Source organism: Pseudonaja textilis, chromosome 6, assembly GCF_049901715.1.
Source record: "Pseudonaja textilis isolate UNSWEBS1 chromosome 6, rPseTex1.2, whole genome shotgun sequence".
NCBI classification, from domain to species: Eukaryota; Metazoa; Chordata; class Lepidosauria; order Squamata; family Elapidae; genus Pseudonaja; species Pseudonaja textilis.
In genome coordinates this window covers 31818854-31841239 of record NC_141995.1, presented here as the reverse complement: position 1 = coordinate 31841239, position 22386 = coordinate 31818854, and the positions used below count along the sequence as shown (strand labels likewise).

Below are 22386 nucleotides of genomic sequence, written 5' to 3'. Positions count from 1 at the left end.
AAAAAGTCGATATTTCTTTGGTCTGCAACTTTCAAATCAGATTCCTTTTGGGAATATAACTTGTTCAAAGCTACATATTTCTGAATATTTTCTATGGCCATTATTATCTCAACAATTATTATTTTTTTTGCTTGTCTGTAATCTGATACATTGTTGCTTTGTGTAACTTAATCAGGGAACAAACGCTGAAGCAGAAAGAAAGAGTAAAGATATTTTCTGGATATTTTTTGGATAACATTAAAAGTAAAAGTCCAATATTAATGTAAACCAAAAGCACTTCACCATCCAATGCCACACCGTGTTTCCTTATGGAGAAAATTAAAATTATTCAAGGCAACAACATAAACCAAAGGGAAAAAGAAAAAAAGAAGAACAACTAGAGTTCTCAGAGTTGTTGTTGCAGGAAAAATAGGACTAGGAATATTAGCGAAGTTTGCCACCTTAAGTTATATACTTTTTAGAGGGCAAGTATAGAAAACAGCTTATATCCTACAATGATACCTTTAATATTATTTTAAAAAATAAATAACATCTTCCTATCCCAGATCCTTTATTAAAAATCATCCAAAATAGGTCACATAAGTGTCAATACATAATGAGAATCTAAACCAGAATTGAACTAAATTCAAATACCAGGGATCTTGATCTAGGGTCAAATAACCAGTGGCTAGGTCTGTCCAAGTCCAAGTGAATAGAGTTCAAAGGCAATCAAGTTATTCTGCCATATACAGTAAAATAGACCACCACTTGTATTTCTTCCAATAAATATGCCAGATAAATATACCAAATATCCAGTACAGTTAATATTTTCCCAATGTTTTATTTGCTATTATCTACTTCATTTTTCTCCTGGTAGGTTTTCAGAAACATTCTTATAAATAAAAGTAACTTTCTTTAGATTCAATAGAACTGAGTTTGCAGGAGATAATAGACCAAAATATCCTTTTCTGCATGATCATCATCTTTGAATATGTTCTTTTCTTTCTTCTACTGAAGAAATATTGTTTTGGTTATGAAAAGACAAGAATAGTAAAAGTATGAGTTATTTCTATAGAGGACATTAGATCCAAGAAGAGCAAAGGAAACAGTAATAGCCACTCTTTAAGAGATGAGGTGGTAACATAATCAAATTGACTTCAAAGTTTTTTCTCTTTTACAGTAAATATTTCTTTCATTCTGATTCTGAAAGAGTCTAATCTTTAAAGTTTTGCTGCTGTCTTATATTTATGCCAGATGCCAATTAAAAGAAAAGAGACTTGCAAGGATTAATGACCTGTGATATCTCTTTGTTTTCCAGAGCAAACTCATCCAAACATTTTCAGACAAAACTCCTTGTAATGGTTATATTTGATCTCCCACTTTCATTGCAGCTTTAGGAAAACACCACAACTAAGAAAAAGGAAGAAGACAGGGCATTTCATACTGATATGGAAAGAGCTGTCAGTGTTTTTTGGGGATTTCCTTTATTATTTTTCTCTTACCATTCTTCAGAAATACTCTTTTATGTTTTGCATTCACTGTTGGATGTTGGATACAAAATAAAAATAGTAACATGAATTTATTAGCGGTTTATTATCTTGTTCTTAGGGGGAAAAAGGCCTGTTGTATAACTTTAATTCACAAAATTATATTCTGTTTTTTTTGTAGTTATATGACTGCATGTAATATTAAGACACACACACACACACACACACACACACACACACACACACACACATTAAGTAACATTTTATAAACTGTAGCAATCAGGGGGTTATTTCCAGAACATAAATTCATATTCAATTCATATTTGTCTCCTGCAAAAACAAATACTGGTATTTTTAAAAACTTTAAATCTTTTAGAAATTCTAGAATAATTAATGGACCATCAATTTAGAAGCAACCATCTTAAGCAGGGGTGGGCAACTATGGCCCTTTTATGAATTATGGACTTCAGCTCCCAGAATTCCTGGCAGTTGAAGTCCATAATTCATAAAAGGGCCATAGTTGCCCACCCCTGATCTTAAGCAACAGGAGTTCTTTTAACATAAGATATTCTTTCCTGTTGCACATATTTCATTGGCAGAAATAATTTTCTTTCACTAACAAAAGATTTATAGGCCCATTCAGAGTGAAAAATAAAATATTTTAATTCTTGACCATTGTTATTTAAGGTATACAGTTATAGGGTATAATTGGCTCTAGATTTACTTATTCAATAGTAGTTTCCTTTTATCACTTCTCTGTAGATGGAAAATCTTACTTCAAGAGTCCTTTTCAACCGCCACTCTTGGGAGAGCCACCACTTTTAACTTTGGGTGTAAAGTTTGGGTATTTACTAGATGAGAGCCCTCCTACCTTAGAACAGTACTATCTTTATGCTTATAGAGGCTGATGGAACATGTTCACCTCTTAAGGAACACCATATATTCTTAGAAAGGTAGTAGACTGCAATGAAATAAACTTCTTAGTGTTGCTGTACAATGTGTATAATAAATAATAAATAATACCAAACTTGCATATTCATATTTGTCCAACAATTTTACAAGAAACTAAAACAGAAGATATTAAATAGAAGTCAATGGAAACCTTGCCACTATTTTGACAACATTGCCCTATGATATTGACTTGTGTGGTCAGTGTCCATGAAAACAGTGCTTATCAGGTGTGCCATATTTTAATTTTGTTCCAGAATGTATTTTTATAAATGCCCGTGTTCTTTTGACATATATCAATAATGGGAAAGCTAACAGGAAGAGAACAGAAAAGGGCAAAATTCCCTTTGTACTTTTTAATAATAAAAGAAAGTAAAAAATAAAACCAAACAGTGTCCTAATTATGGGGGAGTTATAAGTAATGATTAAATATTTAGACAATTCTGTCTTACAGAATTTCAGAATATCAAACTGTTTTTTAAAATGTTTGAATATTTAATCACTACTTATACACTCTCAGCCCAAATAAATCATACTTTTATAGAAGTATCACTATATATTTAGAATTTTCTGAGATCAAATTCTATACAGGATATACAAGAGTCTAAGGAGGAATGCTAGGCTCCAAATTGGAATGTTATTTTTAAATTCCTTTGGACAATGAAAGGCAGGAAATGCTTATCACATTCATAGATAACAAATTCCTGAATAGCTAAGATTAGAGGAAACAGAAAATGGCATATATATTTCATTATAAGTAATAAAATTTAACAAAATTTCAAAATAACAAAAACATTGGACCAACACAGATAAGAGGATTAGGTTTTCATCTCTGTTATCCAGTTTTTAGGGGTGGAATCATCAATATCCAAACAGAAGCTGTAATTTAAGTGCTATTGCTATTGTTATTATTAAAAAAGGAGTTTGATAAGTACTTATGTGGTGGTAGAATTGCTGAATACGTTTAAGTAAATATTTAGCCACTTAAATGGCTATTATAACTATTAATTTCATTTGTATTCCTGTTTGTATGGCCCCTTCCAAATACATGATGAGAAGGTGGATGAAGAATTATATTGAAGTTAATGATAGTTATTCTTAATGCTATGGATTTGATTAAGTTAAAAGATATAATCTGGTTAATTTGGCTGAAGTTTTTTTTTTCTTCAGTTCCTAAATAATCTATCTAGACTTTACAGTCCTGGATCTTTATTATTATACAAGCCAAATGCTTCACAAACATTTCTTTTACTAGGCTTTGCATTTATTTATATATTTAACTTGTTGGTGTTTCCTGATTTTATTTCTTTATTTACTTTCTACTTTCAAAGTCAAAAGTTGGAAATTTCTTCAGGAACCAGAGGAAGAAGATGTCAACTACATTGACAAGAAAATGATGTCATATGAATAGAAGTCTTGGCCTTTCATACTTTTGTCATGATATCAGTCCAAATATGTAAGTCAGAAAATTTTGTTACCATACTTTGGTCAATTGGTCCCTGGATGTCTATGCCACTGATTGAATACAATTTGAAGTTTTTCTAGAAAAGATACTTTCTGCAAATTATATATCTTCCAACTAATTTTGTCCCAAGGCAACTACAAAGAAATGTCATTAATCTCTCTGTCTCTCTCTGTCTCTCTGTCTCTCTGTCTCTCTCTCTCTTTCTCTCTCTCTCTCTCTCTCTCTCTCTCTCTCACACACACACACACACACACACACACACACACACACACACACGAATGACAAATGACCAAATGACAGTTGAAAAAAATCAAATCCTAGGTTTTCATGGTATAAAAAAACATCAGGGGGCGCTCTTTGCCTGCTGTTGAATTTCTGACCATGAACCCTGGGCATACATGTCTGCAAAGTTGAAAACCAACGAAACTTTATTTCTATATAGCTTACAATTGCTGATTTGACTGTGCTTTTCTAAATAAAAAGGCCCCTACCAGACAAAAGCAACCAGAGAATTTTGCAGGAGTAGAATAATTGTTCTCATTCTATTGTTGTCCCACTTGTTTTTTTTAAAAAAGTTCCAATAAACTGGAAGGAAGAAGGAGGAAACTGCAAGGGGAAAATCCAACATTTTTCAAGTGGGGAATTATAATGGCAAACCATTTATCAGAAGATACTGGGCCGGCTCTGCTCGTCATCATCTCCTGTGTATGTTGTGGGTGCTGATTGTACTCCTAACATTTATTTGTTAGACTATGATACCAATTCTCTCTCTCTTTCAACTCAAGTTAGGGTTACTTTGAAAATTTACTCCACAGCAGCATTTCCTATTTAATAAGGTTATTATTCTTATTGTTGTAAAGATAAAAGCCCAAGTCCATTTTCCATTTTTTTTGTTTTTTTCTTGTCATCTCAATTTTACACACACACACACACACACACACACACACACACACACTTATAATTGTAAAAATACTTGTAGTTCCAAAAATGATGGGGATGTATGTACACCCACCCACACAATAATATTGGTCACTGACTTCAATAAACAATGATCAACAACCCATCTGGAAATTTCCACATGCTTTCTCTTCTGTATCTATGTGTGGTTAAAGTCCAGTCTTTTAACTCATTTGTAGTATCTGCTTTCAGTTTGAGCTCAACTTCATAAATCATAAGAGAGATAATATATGAACCACCCAAAGGAGAATTTTCAGTCAGATTAGTTTGGGTGGAGAGTTCACATACCCTTAAACCTTTCTCCTTGAAAAATGGGATTTAAATGTGCAGCTTTCTTACCAGCTGCTTTGGAGTGGTACTAGCCACACCAGAGTTGGGGTAGCAACATTACTGATCCCATACCTTCCCCTTCCCTACTAAAGGAGCAATCAAGGCTGCTCTATCCCTACTATCTCCCCATAAAGCATAGTGGAAACGGCCACCATTCATCAAAGCAAGTTCTGTCCTTAGGGGTCAAGTGACAATCAAAAGAGCAGGTGCATTTTTAAACATTTATTTATTCCACTCTCCTACTGAGTGGCACTGTGGGAAAGAGGGAGTGCTCAAATGCCACCAGCAGCTGTTCTTTGGCATCACACCTGCTGTTGGGCCACCCACTTGAAGGCACAGCAGCCGAAACATCACCCATCCTCTCTCTTCACTTGTTGCCGATCTTAGTCCTTGTGGTGGCCTCACAACACTCATTTCACCTTCTGAGGCGAACGGTGTGTGAGAGAATATGCTACGAAGGGTATATGCTAGGAAGATATGCTGCAAAGAATATGCTGCAAAGGAGGAAGCCTTTGAAAACTGTCTGATGTCTTCTGCCCTTACCTGAAGAAACCCAACTGCAGCACCTCATAAGGAAGAAAATAGTCTTTACTACTAACGGTTCCTTGCCCAGACATCCATTGCCTTTTGCTTTTATTTATTTTACTGGAGCGGCTGGGAGCTGGGAATTACTGGAAACCCCTTCGCCAAAGGCAGGATCCCTCCCTCAAGCACTGATCCGCAGGAATAATTGACCAACAGAAAAGTGTACAGTATGCATGGATGATGGGAACTGCAATCCCACACATCTGGATGTTAACAGTTTAGGGGAAACTTGTACCGCTGCGCAAGAAAGCAACTTCGGCCAAACTTTTTATTATTCTCGCCCGGGTGAGAAAATTGAAAGCAACCCACCCCCTTCCAACGGAGATAATATAGTTCAAATTAAATCCGCGTCGCCCCTTTCCCAGACATGCTTGCTTAATAATCCTTTTCGGACTTATTGTTGATTGCGGGCCATTCAGTGTGGATTTAGCTTCCACCCTATCCTTTCCCTTTTCTTCTCTCTTTCTCTGCGCAAAGCTGACATCTAAGCAGAGACGCGGACAGACTCCCCAGCTTCCCGGCTCTACTTCAGCCAAAAAAATAATAATAAAAATAAAATAAAATACCCTAGCAGACCAGATTCCCCCTTCTCAGCCTCGTGTTCCCCACCCCCCTCTCCTGGCTGCCAATTTATTTGATTGACAGCCTATGGAGCCATTGGGGCTCAGGTCAAAAAAAAGTGGGGGGAGAGCTTCTCGAAAGCAGGCGATGAAGAGGCGGAGAGTCGATTTACTCCGACTCAATGAAAAGAAAGGTGGGCGGGGTGGGAGAGGAAAGACCAATTGGAGGAGGAGATGAAGATAGCGCGGACCCGCAGGGGAAACGGGGGGGGAGTCGCCTCTGAAAGTAAAGAGGAAAGAGCTTAATGAGTACCGTACAAAGTTTCTGCCTGGCTCGCTGCTGTGCGGTGTGTGCGGGCAAGGAGGCTTTCCCCCTCCCGCCCTCCTTTCTTTTCTTCCCGCGGAATCAAGCAGCTCATCTGAGGGTGCGAGGGGGCTCGCAACGCCGAAGCGAGAGGCTGCCTGTATTGTCTTCCAAGGCAAACCTTCGGGATTCCAAAAGTGGGCAACTGATTTTAACAGAGTCAGAGGACCAGTTGCTTCCCTTCCCCGCTTCCTCTCTGCCTGGCTCTCTCGCATTCACTCCGGGATCCCTGCCTTTCACTTGCTTCCCTTCCCTTCCTTCCTTTCTTTCTTTTTGACACTCTTCCCTCCCTCCTCCCCTCAACCTCTCGAGAGAAAACGCTGAGCTCAGCGAATTTGCAAAAGCGGCTCGCCTGTCAAGAGCCCAGCCTGGAACCGAGCTGGTTGCGCCGCCGAAGGAGGCACGGAGGAGCGGCTCGCTTTAGCCCAGCGGAGAACTTTTTCTTTCTAACAATGCCCGGCAGCAGCCTGGACCGCGCGGACGTCCCCGAAGTCTTCTTCGACCGACGGCGGCAATTCCAGCTTCGGCCGGACGGGGAAAGAGAAAAGTAAAGCTACGGAGCAGCAGCAGCAGCAGCAGCAACAGCAGCCCGTAAGTGAAGGAGGGACTGCTGGCACATCTTCCCTTTGGAAGGCGCTTTCGGTTGCCTGCCAGCAAAGCCGGGGAGGCAGGAGGGAACTCGGCTCAACTCCTCTCCCCTTCAGCGGGGCATTTTGTGGAAGGGAACCGGCTCCCCGTCCTTTTTGCGCCGACCTCGGGGGCTGCGGAGTGTTCTTGGGCATGCAAACGCTCCCCGGTCGCACAAGTAGCTTGGGGAGGGAAACTGGTATCAGCCTGGCTCTCGTTGGAAGGCGGCAGCAGCAGCAGCAGCAGCAGCAGCTCCTGGACCCTCCGCCGACTCTTCGCCTTGGGCTGGCCTTCGTCTGCAGCGGGGAGAGAGGGCGAGAGATGCCCGCGGGGGCGGAGGTGTTGACAGCCCTTCTCTTCCACCTGAGCGCTCCCGGTAATGTGGATTTGACGCTGCTTGCCTGACGCTCGCTGGACTTTCCGCCTTGTTGGGTTGGTTTGCCTTGGTTTGCGGGCTGTCCTGGACTGTGGCTGTTATTAGACAGATTTGCTTCGCTTCCCCACGTTGTCCCTCATCTGCATCATGGGCTGCTGGGGGGTGGGCAGCGCTTCTTCTTTTTTGCTTCCTTGCCTTGCGGTCTTCCTCCTGCTGCCGCTTCGTGCCTCCACTGAGCCCAGGCAGCTTTTCAAGGTGCTGGAAGAGCAGCCACCAGGCACCTGGATAGGCACCATTGCCACCCGGCCGGGCTTCACCTATCGCTTAAGTGAGCACCATGCTCTTTTCTCCATAAATGCTACATCCGGAGATCTGCACACACTTGCCACTATTGACCGGGAGAGCCTGACCAGCGATGTGATGGACCTTGTGGTGCTTTCCAGCCAGCCAACGTACCCAAGTGAAGTGCGCATCATGGTGCTTGACCTCAACGACAATGCACCTGTCTTCCCAGATCCTTCTATTGTGGTGACTTTCAAAGAGGACACAGGTAGCGGCCGACAGCTTATCTTGGACACAGCTACAGATGCAGACAGTGGAACTAATGGGGTAGACCATAGCTCTTACCGCATTGTGGGTGGCAATGAAGAAGGCCGATTCCGACTTAACATCACTCTTAATCCTAGTGGAGAAGGGGCCTTCCTGCACTTGGTCTCTCGTGGTGGGCTGGATAGGGAAGCTACTTCAGCCTATCAGCTGCTGGTGCAGGTAGATGACAAAGGGGAACCTCAGAAACATGGATTCCTACAAGTCAATGTCACTGTTCAGGATATCAATGACAACCCACCTGCTTTTAGCCAGACTCTCTACCAAACTCGAGTGCGTGAAGATGCACCAGTTGGGGCCAGTATTCTTCAGGTAATGGCAGCAGATGCTGATGAGGGCACCAATGCTGATATCCAGTATCGTCTGGAGAGGGCAGAGAGTACTGGAGGAGATGGGATATTTCCTTTTGAGGTGGACCCTGAAAGTGGGGTCATCCGTATCCGGGAGGTTTTGGACTATGAATCTCAACGGCAATACTCACTAACAGTTCAGGCTATTGACCGTGGAATACCAGCTTTGAGTGGCCGTGCTGAGGCTCTAATCCACCTGCTTGATGTGAATGATAATGAGCCAAGGGTCAAATTTCGCTATTTCCCAGCCACCTCCCGTTTTGCCTCTGTAGATGAGAATGCAGCACCTGGCACAGTTGTGGCATTGCTGACTGTGAGTGATGCTGATTCACCAGAAGCCAATGGGAATATTTCTGTATCCATCTTGGGTGGGAATGAACAGCGCCATTTCGAGGTCCAGAGCAGCAAAGTACCCAATCTCAGTCTTATCAAAGTGGCAGCTGCTCTTGATCGAGAACGCATTTCCACCTATAATCTCACCGTGGCTGTGACTGACAACTTTGGACGTTCTCCTCCATCACCTGATTCAGTCCCTTCTTCTCTGAGTCCAGATGGCGCCTCTCCTGCCCCAGTGAGCCGCTCTTCTGTGGCCAGCCTTGTCATCTTTGTGAATGATATCAATGATCACCCACCTGTTTTTGGGCAGTCGGTATATCAAGTCAATATTAGTGAGGAAGTACCACCAGGCAGCTATGTACAGGGCTTAAGTGCTACAGATCATGATTCTGGTCTTAATGCCAACCTGAAGTACAGCATAGTTTCTGGAAACGAGTTGGGTTGGTTTTGTATTAGTGAACACAGTGGCCTAGTTACTACTAAGAGTGTTGATACTGTCATGGCTACATCTCTGCTAGGTATTTCTGGTCAAGACATGGCAGCATCTGGTGGGCTGGACCGGGAAATAGCTTCACAAGTGGTTTTGAATATTAGTGCCCGTGATCAGGGTGTGCAACCTAAAATTTCCTTCGCAAAACTGGTAGTGAATATCCTGGATGTTAATGATGAAAAGCCCCAATTTAGTAAGCCAGATGGGTATCATGTTTCAATAGCAGAAAATACCCCTCCAGGAACTGAGTTGCTAGTCCTCACTGCTGTGGATGGTGACTTGGGAGACAATGGGACTGTGACATTCATCCTGCAAGAGAGCGAAATTGGGGGAAATTCAGGTGGTTTTCCAATAGTTAGTTGGGGAGCCTTTCACTTGGATCCTGTTTCAGGTAGACTTAGCACAATCTCACAGTTAGACAGGGAAGAACAAGAACACTATTCACTGCATGTCCTGGCCACTGATCTGGGCAATCCTGCTCTCTCTTCAGTGGCTCTGGTCAATGTGAGCTTGCTTGATGTGAATGATAACAGCCCTTTATTCTACCCTATTCAGTATTTTGCTCACATCCAAGAAAACGAACCTGCAGGCAGCTACATTGTCACTGTGTCTGCTAGTGACCCAGATCTTGGACTCAATGGCAGAGTTAGGTATAGTATCTCAGCAGGAGATACTTCCAGGTTTCAAATTCATAGTCAGACAGGGGTTATCACCACAAAAACCACTCTAGACAGAGAAGAAAAAACTGCTTATCAATTACAAGTAGTAGCCAGTGATGGTGGCAATTTGCAGTCCCAGAATCAGGCCATAGTTACAGTCACTGTTTTGGATACTCAGGATAACCCCCCAGTATTCACTCAGGAAATCTACAGCTTTGTGGTGTTTGAAAATGTTGCCCTGGGTTATCATGTAGGCAGTGTTTCTGCCCACACTATGGATCTCAACATCAACATCACATATCTGATCACTACAGGTGACCAAAGGGGTATGTTTGAAATTAACAAAATGACTGGCTTGATCACCACTGCTGGTATTATTGACAGGGAAGAGCAAGCATTTTACCAGCTGAAAGCAGTGGCCAGTTGTGGAACAATAACTGGAGATGCTCTGGTCAATATAACAGTTAGAGATTTAAATGACAATTCAGCCCACTTTCTTCATGCAGTGGAAAGTGTGAATGTGGTTGAAAATTGGAATACGGGGCATACCATTTTCCAAGCCAAAGCTGTTGACCCTGATGAAGGTGCAAATGGCAGGGTTGCTTACAGCCTAAAACAAAATCCTAAAAACCTGTTTAGTATTGATGAACAAAGTGGTGCTATCAGTTTGACAGGGCTTCTTGATGTAAACGATGGGTCTTATCAAGTGGAGATTATGGCCTCTGATTTGGGAGTTCCAGAACATTCCTCTAGTTTCATTTTAACTGTTTCTGTTCATGATGTAAATGATAACCCACCAGTATTTGATCAGATTTCTTATGAAGTCATTATTTCTGAATTGGAGCCTGTGAATTCCAGATTTTTTAGTGTGCATGCTTCCGACAAGGATTCAGGTACAAATGGTGAAATAACTTATAACATAATTGAAGGAAATACAGGAGATGCCTTTGGCGTATTTCCAGATGGCCAGCTGTACATAAAAAGTGAACTAGACCGTGAAGTGCAGGACAGATATACACTATTGGTTGAGGCTTCTGACAGAGCAGTAGAACCGCTCAGTGCCACAGTAAATGTTACTGTTATTCTGCAAGATGTAAATGACAACAGACCACTGTTTAACAGCACCAATTATGTTTTTTATTTTGAAGAGGAACAGAAAGGTGAATCCTTTGTAGGTAAAATAAGTGCTGTTGACAAAGATTGTGGATCTAATGGGGAAGTCAGATATTTGTTTGCACACATGCAGCCTGATTTTGAATTGAATGCTCTAAGTGGAGAAATAAAAAGTACTCATCAGTTGGACAGAGAATCCCTGATGAGACAAAGGGGAGTTGCTGTATTTACACTTACAGTTATTGCAGTAGATCAAGGGTTGCCAAAGCCTCTAAGAGATCAGGCAATAGTGCAGGTGTACATGAAGGATATAAATGATAATGCGCCAAAGTTTTTGAAAGAACTGTACCAAGCAACAATATCAGAATTAGCCCCAAACCTAACACAAGTTTTAAGAGTTTCTGCTTCAGATGTCGATGAAGGTAATAACGGACTAATCCACTATTCTATAATTGAAGGAAATGAAGAAAACCAGTTTGCGATAGACACTGGCACTGGCCAGGTGACTTTAATTGGGAAATTGGACCATGAAGCTACTGCATTTTACTCACTTACAATCCAAGCAGTGGATTCTGGGACAGATCCCCTAAGCTCCCTTTCTATGCTGAACATCAATGTGTTGGATGAAAATGACAACAGTCCTTCATTCCCTAAAACTGTTTTATTTGTTGATATCTTGGAAAACATGAGAATTGGAGAACTTGTAACTTCAGCCACTGCTACAGACTCAGATTCAGGTGACAATGCTGACCTTAATTACAGTATTACAGGAACGAATAATCATGGCACATTTAGCATCAGTCCTAATACTGCCAGTATTTTCCTTTCAAAAAAGTTGGATTTTGAAACACAGTCATTGTATAAACTAAACATAACAGCAAAAGACAAAGGGAGGCCTCCGCGGTCTTCCACCATGTCAGTTGTAATATATGTCAGGGATTATAATGACAACCCACCCATGTTTACAGCTGGAGACATATTTAAGTCTATTGTTGAAAACATTCCTATTGGGACCTCGGTCATTTCTGTAGAGGCTCATGATCCTGATGCAGACATTAATGGGCAGTTGGCATATACAATCATCCAGCAGATGCCAAGGGGAAACCATTTCCATATAGATGAAGTCAAAGGGACAATATATACAAGTGCTGAAATAGACCGTGAATTTGCTAATCTCTTTGAATTAACAGTCAAAGCCATGGATCAGGCTGTACCTATCGAATCTAGAAGATTTGCTTTGAAGAATGTGACAGTTCTTATAACTGACCAAAATGACAATGTTCCAACTTTTGTATCCCCAAATGCTTTGGCTGTAGAACCTTCTGTTGTAATAGGTACAGTCCTAACTACAATTGTGGCTGCCGATCCTGATGAAGGAGCAAATGGGGAAGTTGAATATGAAATAATTAATGGGGTCACCGACATATTTATTCTGGATCGCTACAGCGGAGAACTGAGAGTGTCATCAGCTTTAGTGCTATCCCAGCTTATGTACAGCTTCATCATTTCAGCCACAGACCTTGGCCCTGAAAGAAGAAAATCAACCACTGAGATGACTGTAATTCTACAAGGACTTGATGGCCCTATTTTCACTCATCCAAAATATATTACTATTTTAAAAGAAGGCGAACCTATTGGGACAAACGTGATATCCATTGAAGCAGCTAGTCCTCGAGGGCCAGAAATTCTGGTGGAGTATTTCATTGTATCAGTACGTGGTGAGGACAAAAAGTTTGGCCGCCTCTTTACTATTGGCCGCCACACTGGGGTGATTCAGACTGCTGCTGTTTTGGACAGGGAGCAAGGAGCACGCCTGTATCTGGTGGATGTTTATGCCATTGAAAAATCTGCAGCTTCCCCTCGGACCCAGAAAGCTGAGGTAAAGATTTTTGCTTATTTCGTTATTTTTTTTTCCTGTCCTTGTCCTCTCTCTCCATATACCTTTTAATCTCCAAAATACAACACTATTGTTTGTTTGCTTTCTTATCATCTTAAACTCTCATTGTGTGCAGTATTTATTAGTACTAGTTCTTTCTGAATTCATTGTGACTTCTGAATCAACACTTTTAATCTTGGAAGTGTTACTTTCTTTAGAATTAACAAGATACTGTCACACTTCAGAAGTAATTTGTGTGATGGTATATGAACAAAGATTTCTCTGCATAATTAGTACTTGCCCCAAATATTTTGCTAGTTTTGAACTAAAGTGAACTAAAGTGAACTAAAGTGTAGAGTTTGAATATTTTTGTGTTATACTCATTTAAGTAATAAATATGAAGTGTAAGGGTATTTATTATTGTTCTATCTCTATTGCCCTGCAATTAGAGGAAAGAAATTTTGCTTTAGGATTGATTTCAGCTTAAATTGTTGTATATGGATTTTTTTTTTACTGTACCACACTGTGACTTTTTCTTCTTAATCATTATACAATAATACAGTGTTGGATGAGACCCAAGGAAACTTAGCTGGTTCTTCCAAATGAGTTTCCCTTTACCATTCTTTCCAGTTTCTATTTCTCAAGCCTTGCCAATATTCAGCTTTATAAAAACATGCAGAAAAGATGAGAGTTACAGAAGCCAAATGGTGAATATCAGAATGATTTTTTTATTTCAGTGGTTCAGGCTACATGGATTCCAAAACATTACAAGGACATCACTACTATCACTACTACTACTAGTACTAGTACTAGTACTAGTACTAGTACTATTATTGTTATTATTATTGTTATTGCTATTATTGTTATTTTGTGTCATGGATATGTTGATTTACATAACTTTCCTAAGCTAGAGCCTGCTTTGTCTGTTGAGGACATAAAGAAAATACAGTGCCAGCTAAGGTGGGGGCTTTCCTTTTCCGTTTGACATTGTTTGAGCCCTCATTTCTGCATAGTATTCTGACTTGTGTTTTTACTCACAAAAACCTGGAACACTCAGTCAGCAGGGGATGCCGGAAGTGGAGAATGACTCATTGGCTTCTGTTATGGTGTAAGAACTTGAGCTCTGAACTCAAAACAGAATTGGACAGTATAAAAATTGCACCCAAGGAATATTACCTTAAGCATATGGTCTCACTTAATTAAGTGATCATGTGAAATTCACCTCATAAACATACTTAATTTTGGATTGTAAAAATGCTATATTTTAAATTGAAATAAGCATGATATATGCCTGTTATCATATGCAGTGATTTGATTCCAGTTATGACATTATTCTTGATTAAGTATTTGAAGCTGCAGAATTCTGAGATCTTGATTAACCCATATAACAGAATTATTTACTCTGGAGTAGTCCCTGAACTACATTTTCCCTTTGCCTAGGATGTGCTTGGTTTTTTTTTTCTCCAAATATGTCAATGAAGTCACCAGAAATCAAGTCTGATTCTAATTTGTCTTTAAAGGCTTATTTATTTGTTTGTTTGTTTTTGTTTGTTTGTTTTATTAGGAGAGAAATTATGCAAGCCTAACCACATAATTTCTTGCATCATTTTATAATTGCATTAAAAATAAATGCATTTTAACTAAATAGTAATTTAACTATTGTTATTGGAAGGAATCTTACCATATTTTATATATTCAATGAATATTACTGTATAATATGATAAAAAAAGGATGACACTGTTTTGTACTATTTGTCCTCAAGTTCAGTCCAGTTCAACCAAGGCAGTTAAAGCAAAATAAATTTTAAATTTCAGCATGGGCTGTGATTTTACATGCATTCATATTAGCTTGGTCCCACTGAACTTAATGTGGTTTAACATTTCATAGAACTATATGGAATTATTAACTTGTTTTTATACTTGAATCATAATGAAATTATATATGATTGTATAGCAAATAGTTCATTAAGTGAGGCATCAAAATTATTTGAGTAATGACATTCCTGTGAAAACAGCACATTATTGCAAAGAAAAAAGATTTGAGCAAAATAATTACATTATTTGTACCTTATTTTATATTGTTACAATAAAAACACAGTTTAATATGAAAAATGAATTTATTGTATATACTCAAATCTAGTATTTGTTGTTAGTGCTAGATTGTGCTTACTTTATATCGACAGTGATACTTTTTAGAACAAAGTCTTATTGACTTGCACACTTGCATAAGCTTGCATAGCATAGAATTCCAAACCCTAATAATACATTAAATGCTTCAAGGTGTGCAACTTTAGAATTGACATATAACAAGAGGAAGCTCATATTTCCTTTTTTATTTTTTAATGTCTTTTTCTAATACAGCAATAGCAATTGCACTTAGACTTATATATCACTTCACAGCCCTCTCTCTAAGCGGTTTCATAGAGTCCAACAATCTGGGTCCTCATTTTACCTATCTCAGAAGGATGGAAGGCTTAGGCTGCTCAGAATCAAACTCCTGGAGTGAACAGTGAGTTAGCCTATTTTAACAAGAAGCATTCTAACCACTGCACCACCACGGCTCTTATATGCCTAAATGTGCTGTTTCAATAAAATTTGCACAAATTATTACAAAGGAATGTCATTTTTCCCAATGCCATATCTAAAGACTGTCATCTTCCCTATCTCCTGTCTCCCTTTGGGGGACTTTTTTGCTTAGTAATGGTTTCATTGTCATCAATTTCAATTGATAGCCTTTATAGCAACAAAAATACCACTTGATCTTCTGTCAGCAATAAAACTAGCAGTTCTTAAATCCAAAAAGTGTAAGAGCCCGATCTTTGTTTGATTTTTCATGTTTTGAAATAAGAGTACAATTTATAAAGCTATGTTAACTTTCAGAAAGCTGGTCCAGATATTATGATAAAAGAGCTTATTGAATCTGCCCAATACTAATTTTAGGTAAATGGCAGTATCAACAGCTTTATTGAACATCTTTACAGTAAGGTGGTACAATATGAAAGAAAAGAAAAGAAAACACCCAGTCATTGTTGCTGCTGGATCCACTGGTTCCTGGATTATGCCTGGCACTAATATTGTTGGTGCACCTATCCTTAATGAGAAAAGAATGTTTCACAATAGATTATAAATTAGGAAACAGATATGAAGCCCTATATCAGTCTTTGATTGGGAAATTCTTGATCAGGAAATTTTTAAGATGTCCCATGATAAAGCAGGCAGTTTTAGAATCTTTACTAGGGTTAAAGTTTCATGTATGGTTTGCTTTCCAAGAACTGTGTGCTTTAGGATAATGGGTAAAATAATCATTATTTAAAAAAAGATTCTTTTAAGGATTTGGGATTTTTGCCTAAAATTCACTTTTTAAGAGTAGGGGAAACATGTGATAACAAGCTTGAAAGATTCTGCAAAAGCAGAGTTTATGCTTCTGGATAAAATAGATAGAGCAATATGTATGCAAGATTTTTTCTTGTGTATTTTCCATCCCAAATCCATTTAAAACAATTCTGCAATTTTATCTAGGCAGGCATTTATTAACTGGCATTTATTGCTGTACTATCTTTATTTTAACAAGAAGCATTTTTGATGGTCTTAAACAAACACTAGTATAAAGTTGTGGAAACATTTTGATTAAATTCATGTGAAGAAAACTAATCTCATGTAGAAATTTCAAATGTTCTTTAACTGCTTACACAATAGAAGTGTTAGATTTGTTTAGCAGGGTGTATTGGAGCATCCTTTTTTCACACAATTGAATGTTTTGTTAATTTCTCACGTATTTTTATTGTAATTATATATAGACAAAGATAAATATAGAACAATTACTTAAGTGATATGTGCTTTCACTGATTTTGAAATATTAGTACCAGCATAGGGCTGCAACTCTCTGCACTAATTGAAAGATGATTCCAAAGCAGACACTTCTCTCTCTTTCTTTCTGTCTCCCTCCCTCCCCCCTCCCCCTCTCCTTCCCTTCCTCTATCCCTCCCTGCCTCTCTCCTCCTCTGCACAGATCTTCTCTATTTGGAATAGAAAATGATACTGCCTTTAAAAGGTCATGTAATCTATTCACGAGTAACAATACAATTTAATTGTGTAAAACTGAATATACTATGTAAAGTTACCATATCTGGGCTGCAAAAATCTGGGTGATCACCATGTTTATTGTGTCCATTTCAGCATCCTGTCTTTGCGGTAACTTTAGTCTTGAGATATGCCCCTGTAAATGCATTTGTTATTTAGTTGTACATAACTTATTGGTCTAACTTTACAGTGTGTAAGATTAAAAATTCCTTATGATGGTATGGTAGGTTCATTAAAATGATCGCTTTTTAAAAGTCCTCTGCAATGATTAAGGTAGATGTTTTTCTTGGAATTTTCATATAACCATTTAGATTCCCTGTTGATCTGTCTGTTTCTCCATTTTATTTCCACCACTGGTGTTTCTGTAATCCATCATGAAGCGTCTTGCTGTGTGAATGAGAAAAGAAATATTTCCACCACAGGTGGACCAGATTGCCTTCACTTCTCAATTGTTTATTGGCTTTCTCCCTTTGGCTTATATCTAGACTGGTTTCTACTGGCTCCTTGCAAGATCAACAAAAAGCATTTGATTTCTAGTAGGAGATACTTTAGAACTTTTTAAAATTAACCCCAGTAGGGGAAAGGAAAGTAATATACCAAAGACTGGCATGTTTGGAGAATATTATTAGCAGTTTAATAAAACACAAGCATGATTCCTTTTACTTATTTCAGTAGGATTTAATCCTACATAATATAGGCTTGATTCACTTGTAAAATGCAACATACTGGTATGTGTTCATTTTTTCATGAAATTGTCCTTAGATGAATTATTGTTTGAATGTAGCAGAGTAAGACTTTTTGTCTCAGATTATGGAGCCTTGGGTATATTTCCCCCAATCCATAGTTCAAAGTGAAAACTTCAGATTCTGAGTAGTGAGAAGTAACAAATCAACTCATTTGCATACTTTCTTGGTGATTTAGTTTCCCTCTCAGTTTTTCCTTTTATATTACTGAGATGCCTGGAATCCAATAATAACAATATGCTACTCATAGGGAAGATAATAACCTAGACATTGTTATTTTGGACTACCATATTTAGAGAACTGGTTTACTTTCTCCAAGTATATGATAAAACCTATGAAAATTAATCCATACATTAAGGTAGAGGATCAGGTAAAAGTATTTTTTTTTAAATTGCAGAGTTTTGATTGAAATTTTTATATGGTTCTAAAGGTTTTTTTTTTTTCAAACGTGAGAATGTTTGGAATGTTACTGAGATTTTCAAAACTTCCTTTGTTTGACATTTCCATTATCTTAGTTGGAAGCCAGGTAGTGTCCACCTAAGGTTTTCTGAACTGTATTGCAAAATACAACATTCCACTAGATGGCAGCAAAGTGGTACAGAACTTCCAAAGTCTGCTGCCACCTAGTTTTCTTTTTTCTTTTTAAAAGCAGAGATATGTTAGTTCTAATCCATTTTCATCCCTAGATGGCAAAAAATAGCTAAGGATGATAACGTTAATAAAATGGGATCATTTTAAATTATATTGGAAATCCATATATACTTTCTTTTTCTTTCACCCCACCCCATGTGTTAGTGTGTGTGTGTGTGAAGTCTGCACACATGTTTGTGTGTATGTTTAAATAAATTTCTAAGCAGATAGAATGGCAATTTATAGGAGTGAGGAGGCAAGATAATTAAAGGTTCTTATTTATAGCAAAAAATAGGTTATATCAACTAAAGTTCAACAGAAAAATAATGTAAGTTTTCAATAACTTGTTTTATGGAAGAAAAAAGAGCATTTTGAAATGTTAGACGTCTTTTTTCAATTATAGACTGTTTTCATTTTTGTAAAAAGGTTGGGAAAAAATAACTATACAATTGTGTGTAAAATGTAGTTTGGCACAAGTTCCTTTATCTGTCAAAGAACTAAAAGTTTCAGTTACCAACTCATAATGCATAATTAACTATAATTAAACAAGAGTCAATAATACCAAGCTATTTTAATCATATCCTTGACAGGGATAATTATAGTAATACATTGTTTAATGAATTTATAGTAAAGAATAATGCAAAGACTACAGTTTATGGAGAAGAGAGAGAGAGAAAAAAATGTGCTTGCCAAAATACTTGGCCTCAAACAAAATGAAGAAGGAATAGTAACTGATTAATAGGAATTACTATTATTGTTACTGTTATTATTAGTATTATTTTTCTCTGATCAGTTCTTTGCATATGTCTTCTCTACATAGTATGTGTGCAGTAGAAAAACTATAAAATAATAAAAAGCAATTACAAAATAAATAAGGATAAACAGATTCCAGAAACCATTGTTCTGCTGTGACTTCATTTAACAAGGGGCACAACAATCCTGCTTTAACAAACAAGGCTGGGAGTACTTGAAATTAAGACTCCATGAAAAATATGTATAATTAGGGTTGAATTTGTAGCAAAGTAATATTAATGCCTCTTGCACGACACTTAAATAAGAGACCATATGATATAAAACAGATCACCACCTCTAATGCTAAGTCTCAGGAGCTTTTCATAGAAATAAAAATAGTGAATTGCTGCAACCTAGCCCTTGTTTGGAAATAAGCACAACTCTTTAAAATGAAACAAAATGTAATTTGAATTTGTAATTTGGAAGCATATAGGAGGGCTAGAGAGAACAACTCATCCATTTGTTTACAATTAAATGGATGCATAATTATCTTTTATGTTAATATTCTTAAGTTTTTAAATGGGCTCATTTGTTTGGAAAGATATTTAATCCATTTAGCTTTCCACCTTTATGTTTATATTTTGTAAAGAGTTCATACAGTGGTACTACAAATAATGAGCAAGTCATGAAAACTCAATTTTTTGTTTTCAAATATCTGATCTAATATGAGTCCATTGAGATTCTGGTATAAAATAGGAATTTCCTTATCAGAAAGAGCTATTATCATCATAAATTAATGTTCAACTTTGGTTTGTATAAGAAATAACTCATAAAGTGTTTTCTATTAATTTTATTCAATAACTAAATGTCATTATTGTACAAACAGGGAGCATGTATTGTCTCTACCTTTTAACGTTTAAGTTTTAAGATTAAATCTTAACTTTATGTTCATAGTAATCTTGAAACTAATCATGAAAAAATAAATAAAAAGGCACTTCAAGTGTCTTATTAAAATGTGATGAAAATAAATATTTTATCTTGATTACTTATGAACACCCATATCTTCAAATCTCATGTACCACATTTCTACAAATTATTTGACTTTTAAAATTTTCTTTTCTTTTACTGAAATCTGATGTATACAAGAGCATTTTTCTAAAGCATTTCATAGAGGTTCCAATATTTGGATGAGAAAAAAAAAACTGAACTATGACAAATGTCGATGATTACAATTCCATTTGTACATGTTTATAAAGCTGTTAGAGAATGCATATTTATCTATTTTTGTCTTGAAATTATATATTGCTGATATTACTTCTAGCTGCTATAGAACTATAAGGAATCAGAAAATTGAACTATTTTGGGGGGTAGTGAATGCATTCACACTATTGCTATACACAAGAAAAAGTTTATTGGAGAAGAGTGTATTTGACAGATTGTATAAAATGGAACCCTCCATATTGATTTTTGTAGATTTGCTTTATGTATGAAATATATCAAAAAGCAAATATTTTTCCTTTCTAATTTCTAACATTTTCTTAATTTTTTTTTCAGAAGTCATAGATTCCTGGGTAAAAATCCTTCCTTAAAATAAATGTTGCAATGTGCAATCAATTTGGAAGGAAGGATTTTCCATTGTGGAAGCTCCTCCTTTTCCCATCCAAAATTAATTTGTCTTCCTGAAAATATGTGGAAGCTTGTTTTGCCAGTTGAACCACTGGATTTTTCTTATTTCAGTTTAAGGTTCACAGATCATTTTATCAAAATCAGCATATTAAATTATGGGAAAAGCTTTATCTAACTATAGCATTTGGATTTATTGTACAATCATATATATGTACAGGGCTCACTGATTTCTTATATTAAAAATAACCATGTTTAGGGAAATCTAAAACATACTGTATAAAGTTACACTTGTAGTGCTTGTTTTTATATACAGTACAGTGTTTGAGGGTTTGTACTTCCAAGCAAATACATCTTCAATAAATAGCATATATATCTATATGTATACAGAGAGAGAGAGAGAGAGAGAGAGAGAGAGAGAGAGAGAGAGAGAGAATATATAGTATATACCCAGAACAATCTTTACTTTGTGTATGAACAACCTTAGAACTTGATCACTCTTAATAGATCTATCATGTAATAATTTCTTTTTTATGATCTTTAGCTTAAAATATTCATTACTGAGTCTACTGATTGTTCAGCCAAGTATTAAAGTACTTTGGCTATTCAGTTCTTTCTTTCCTCTCAAAGAAAGAACTTGGAGAAGATTGACTGATGTTCTGTTTGGTTTAAATGTTGCCACATAGCCCAGGGGAATAGTGGTGGTTTTAATTTATATTTTTTAGTTGGATCATGAGTGGTTTTACATACTTTAGAGTCATTGTATATTACCTATCATTGGTATGGTTATGTAATGGTTTCTATTGGCTGATATGAATGACCTCAAATCATATTGTCCAATGATTTTGATGCAGACTCACAAGGTTAATGTAAAATAAGTTTCTATAGAAGACAGTAATCAGTACTAGATCAGTGGTTCTTAACCTTTTTAAAATGTGTGGCACAGAATTGAATGCAGTACTGGTTCAATGACTCATCAGAAAAATATTTTAGATACGTAACACATAGTTCAGGGGGAAGTTTCACAGTCTTAAGTTATACATTTCAGACATAGAAAAGAAGATAAAAATCTTGTGGCACAGTAGAAATAAGTCCCTGGCACAACTACGTCGCAACACGCCTGTTGAAAAGAACTTCTAAAAACTACCTTAAAAGGGCATATCCTGTTGATCCAGGTAAATCAAGGGTGTTTATAGCAGGAGAAAAACATCCCTCAGATAATCAAGCCCAAATTGGATAGAGTCCAATGCATTCATTTTACAGTTGAAGCTCAATTTTTTTTAAGTTTCTAACATCATTTAACAAATCAATTTTTATTATATAAAATTTAAAGGGAAAACGAAGCAGCTTAGCCTTTCTCTATTAAAATAAGTGGAGCCAAAGAGCACTCCACTTTCATTGAATTGTTCTTCTATTGTGTTTCAGGTTTTATAGCACTGGAGATCATGAAATGGGCAATTTAGTTAATAGA

General features: G+C 37.3%; 1 protein-coding gene across 1 annotated transcript in view; it reads left to right on the top strand.

Moving 5' to 3' along the window:
- Positions 1–6590: 6590 nt before the first annotated feature.
- FAT4 (FAT atypical cadherin 4) overlaps positions 6591–22386 on the top strand; it is a 104335-nt gene continuing 88539 nt past the window's right edge. Inside the window, exon 1 of the mRNA XM_026698017.2 lies at positions 6591–13111. Within this exon, the coding sequence (XP_026553802.2) occupies positions 7826–13111 (5286 nt within the window). The 5' untranslated portion in view covers positions 6591–7825. The remainder of the gene's footprint in view (positions 13112–22386) is intronic.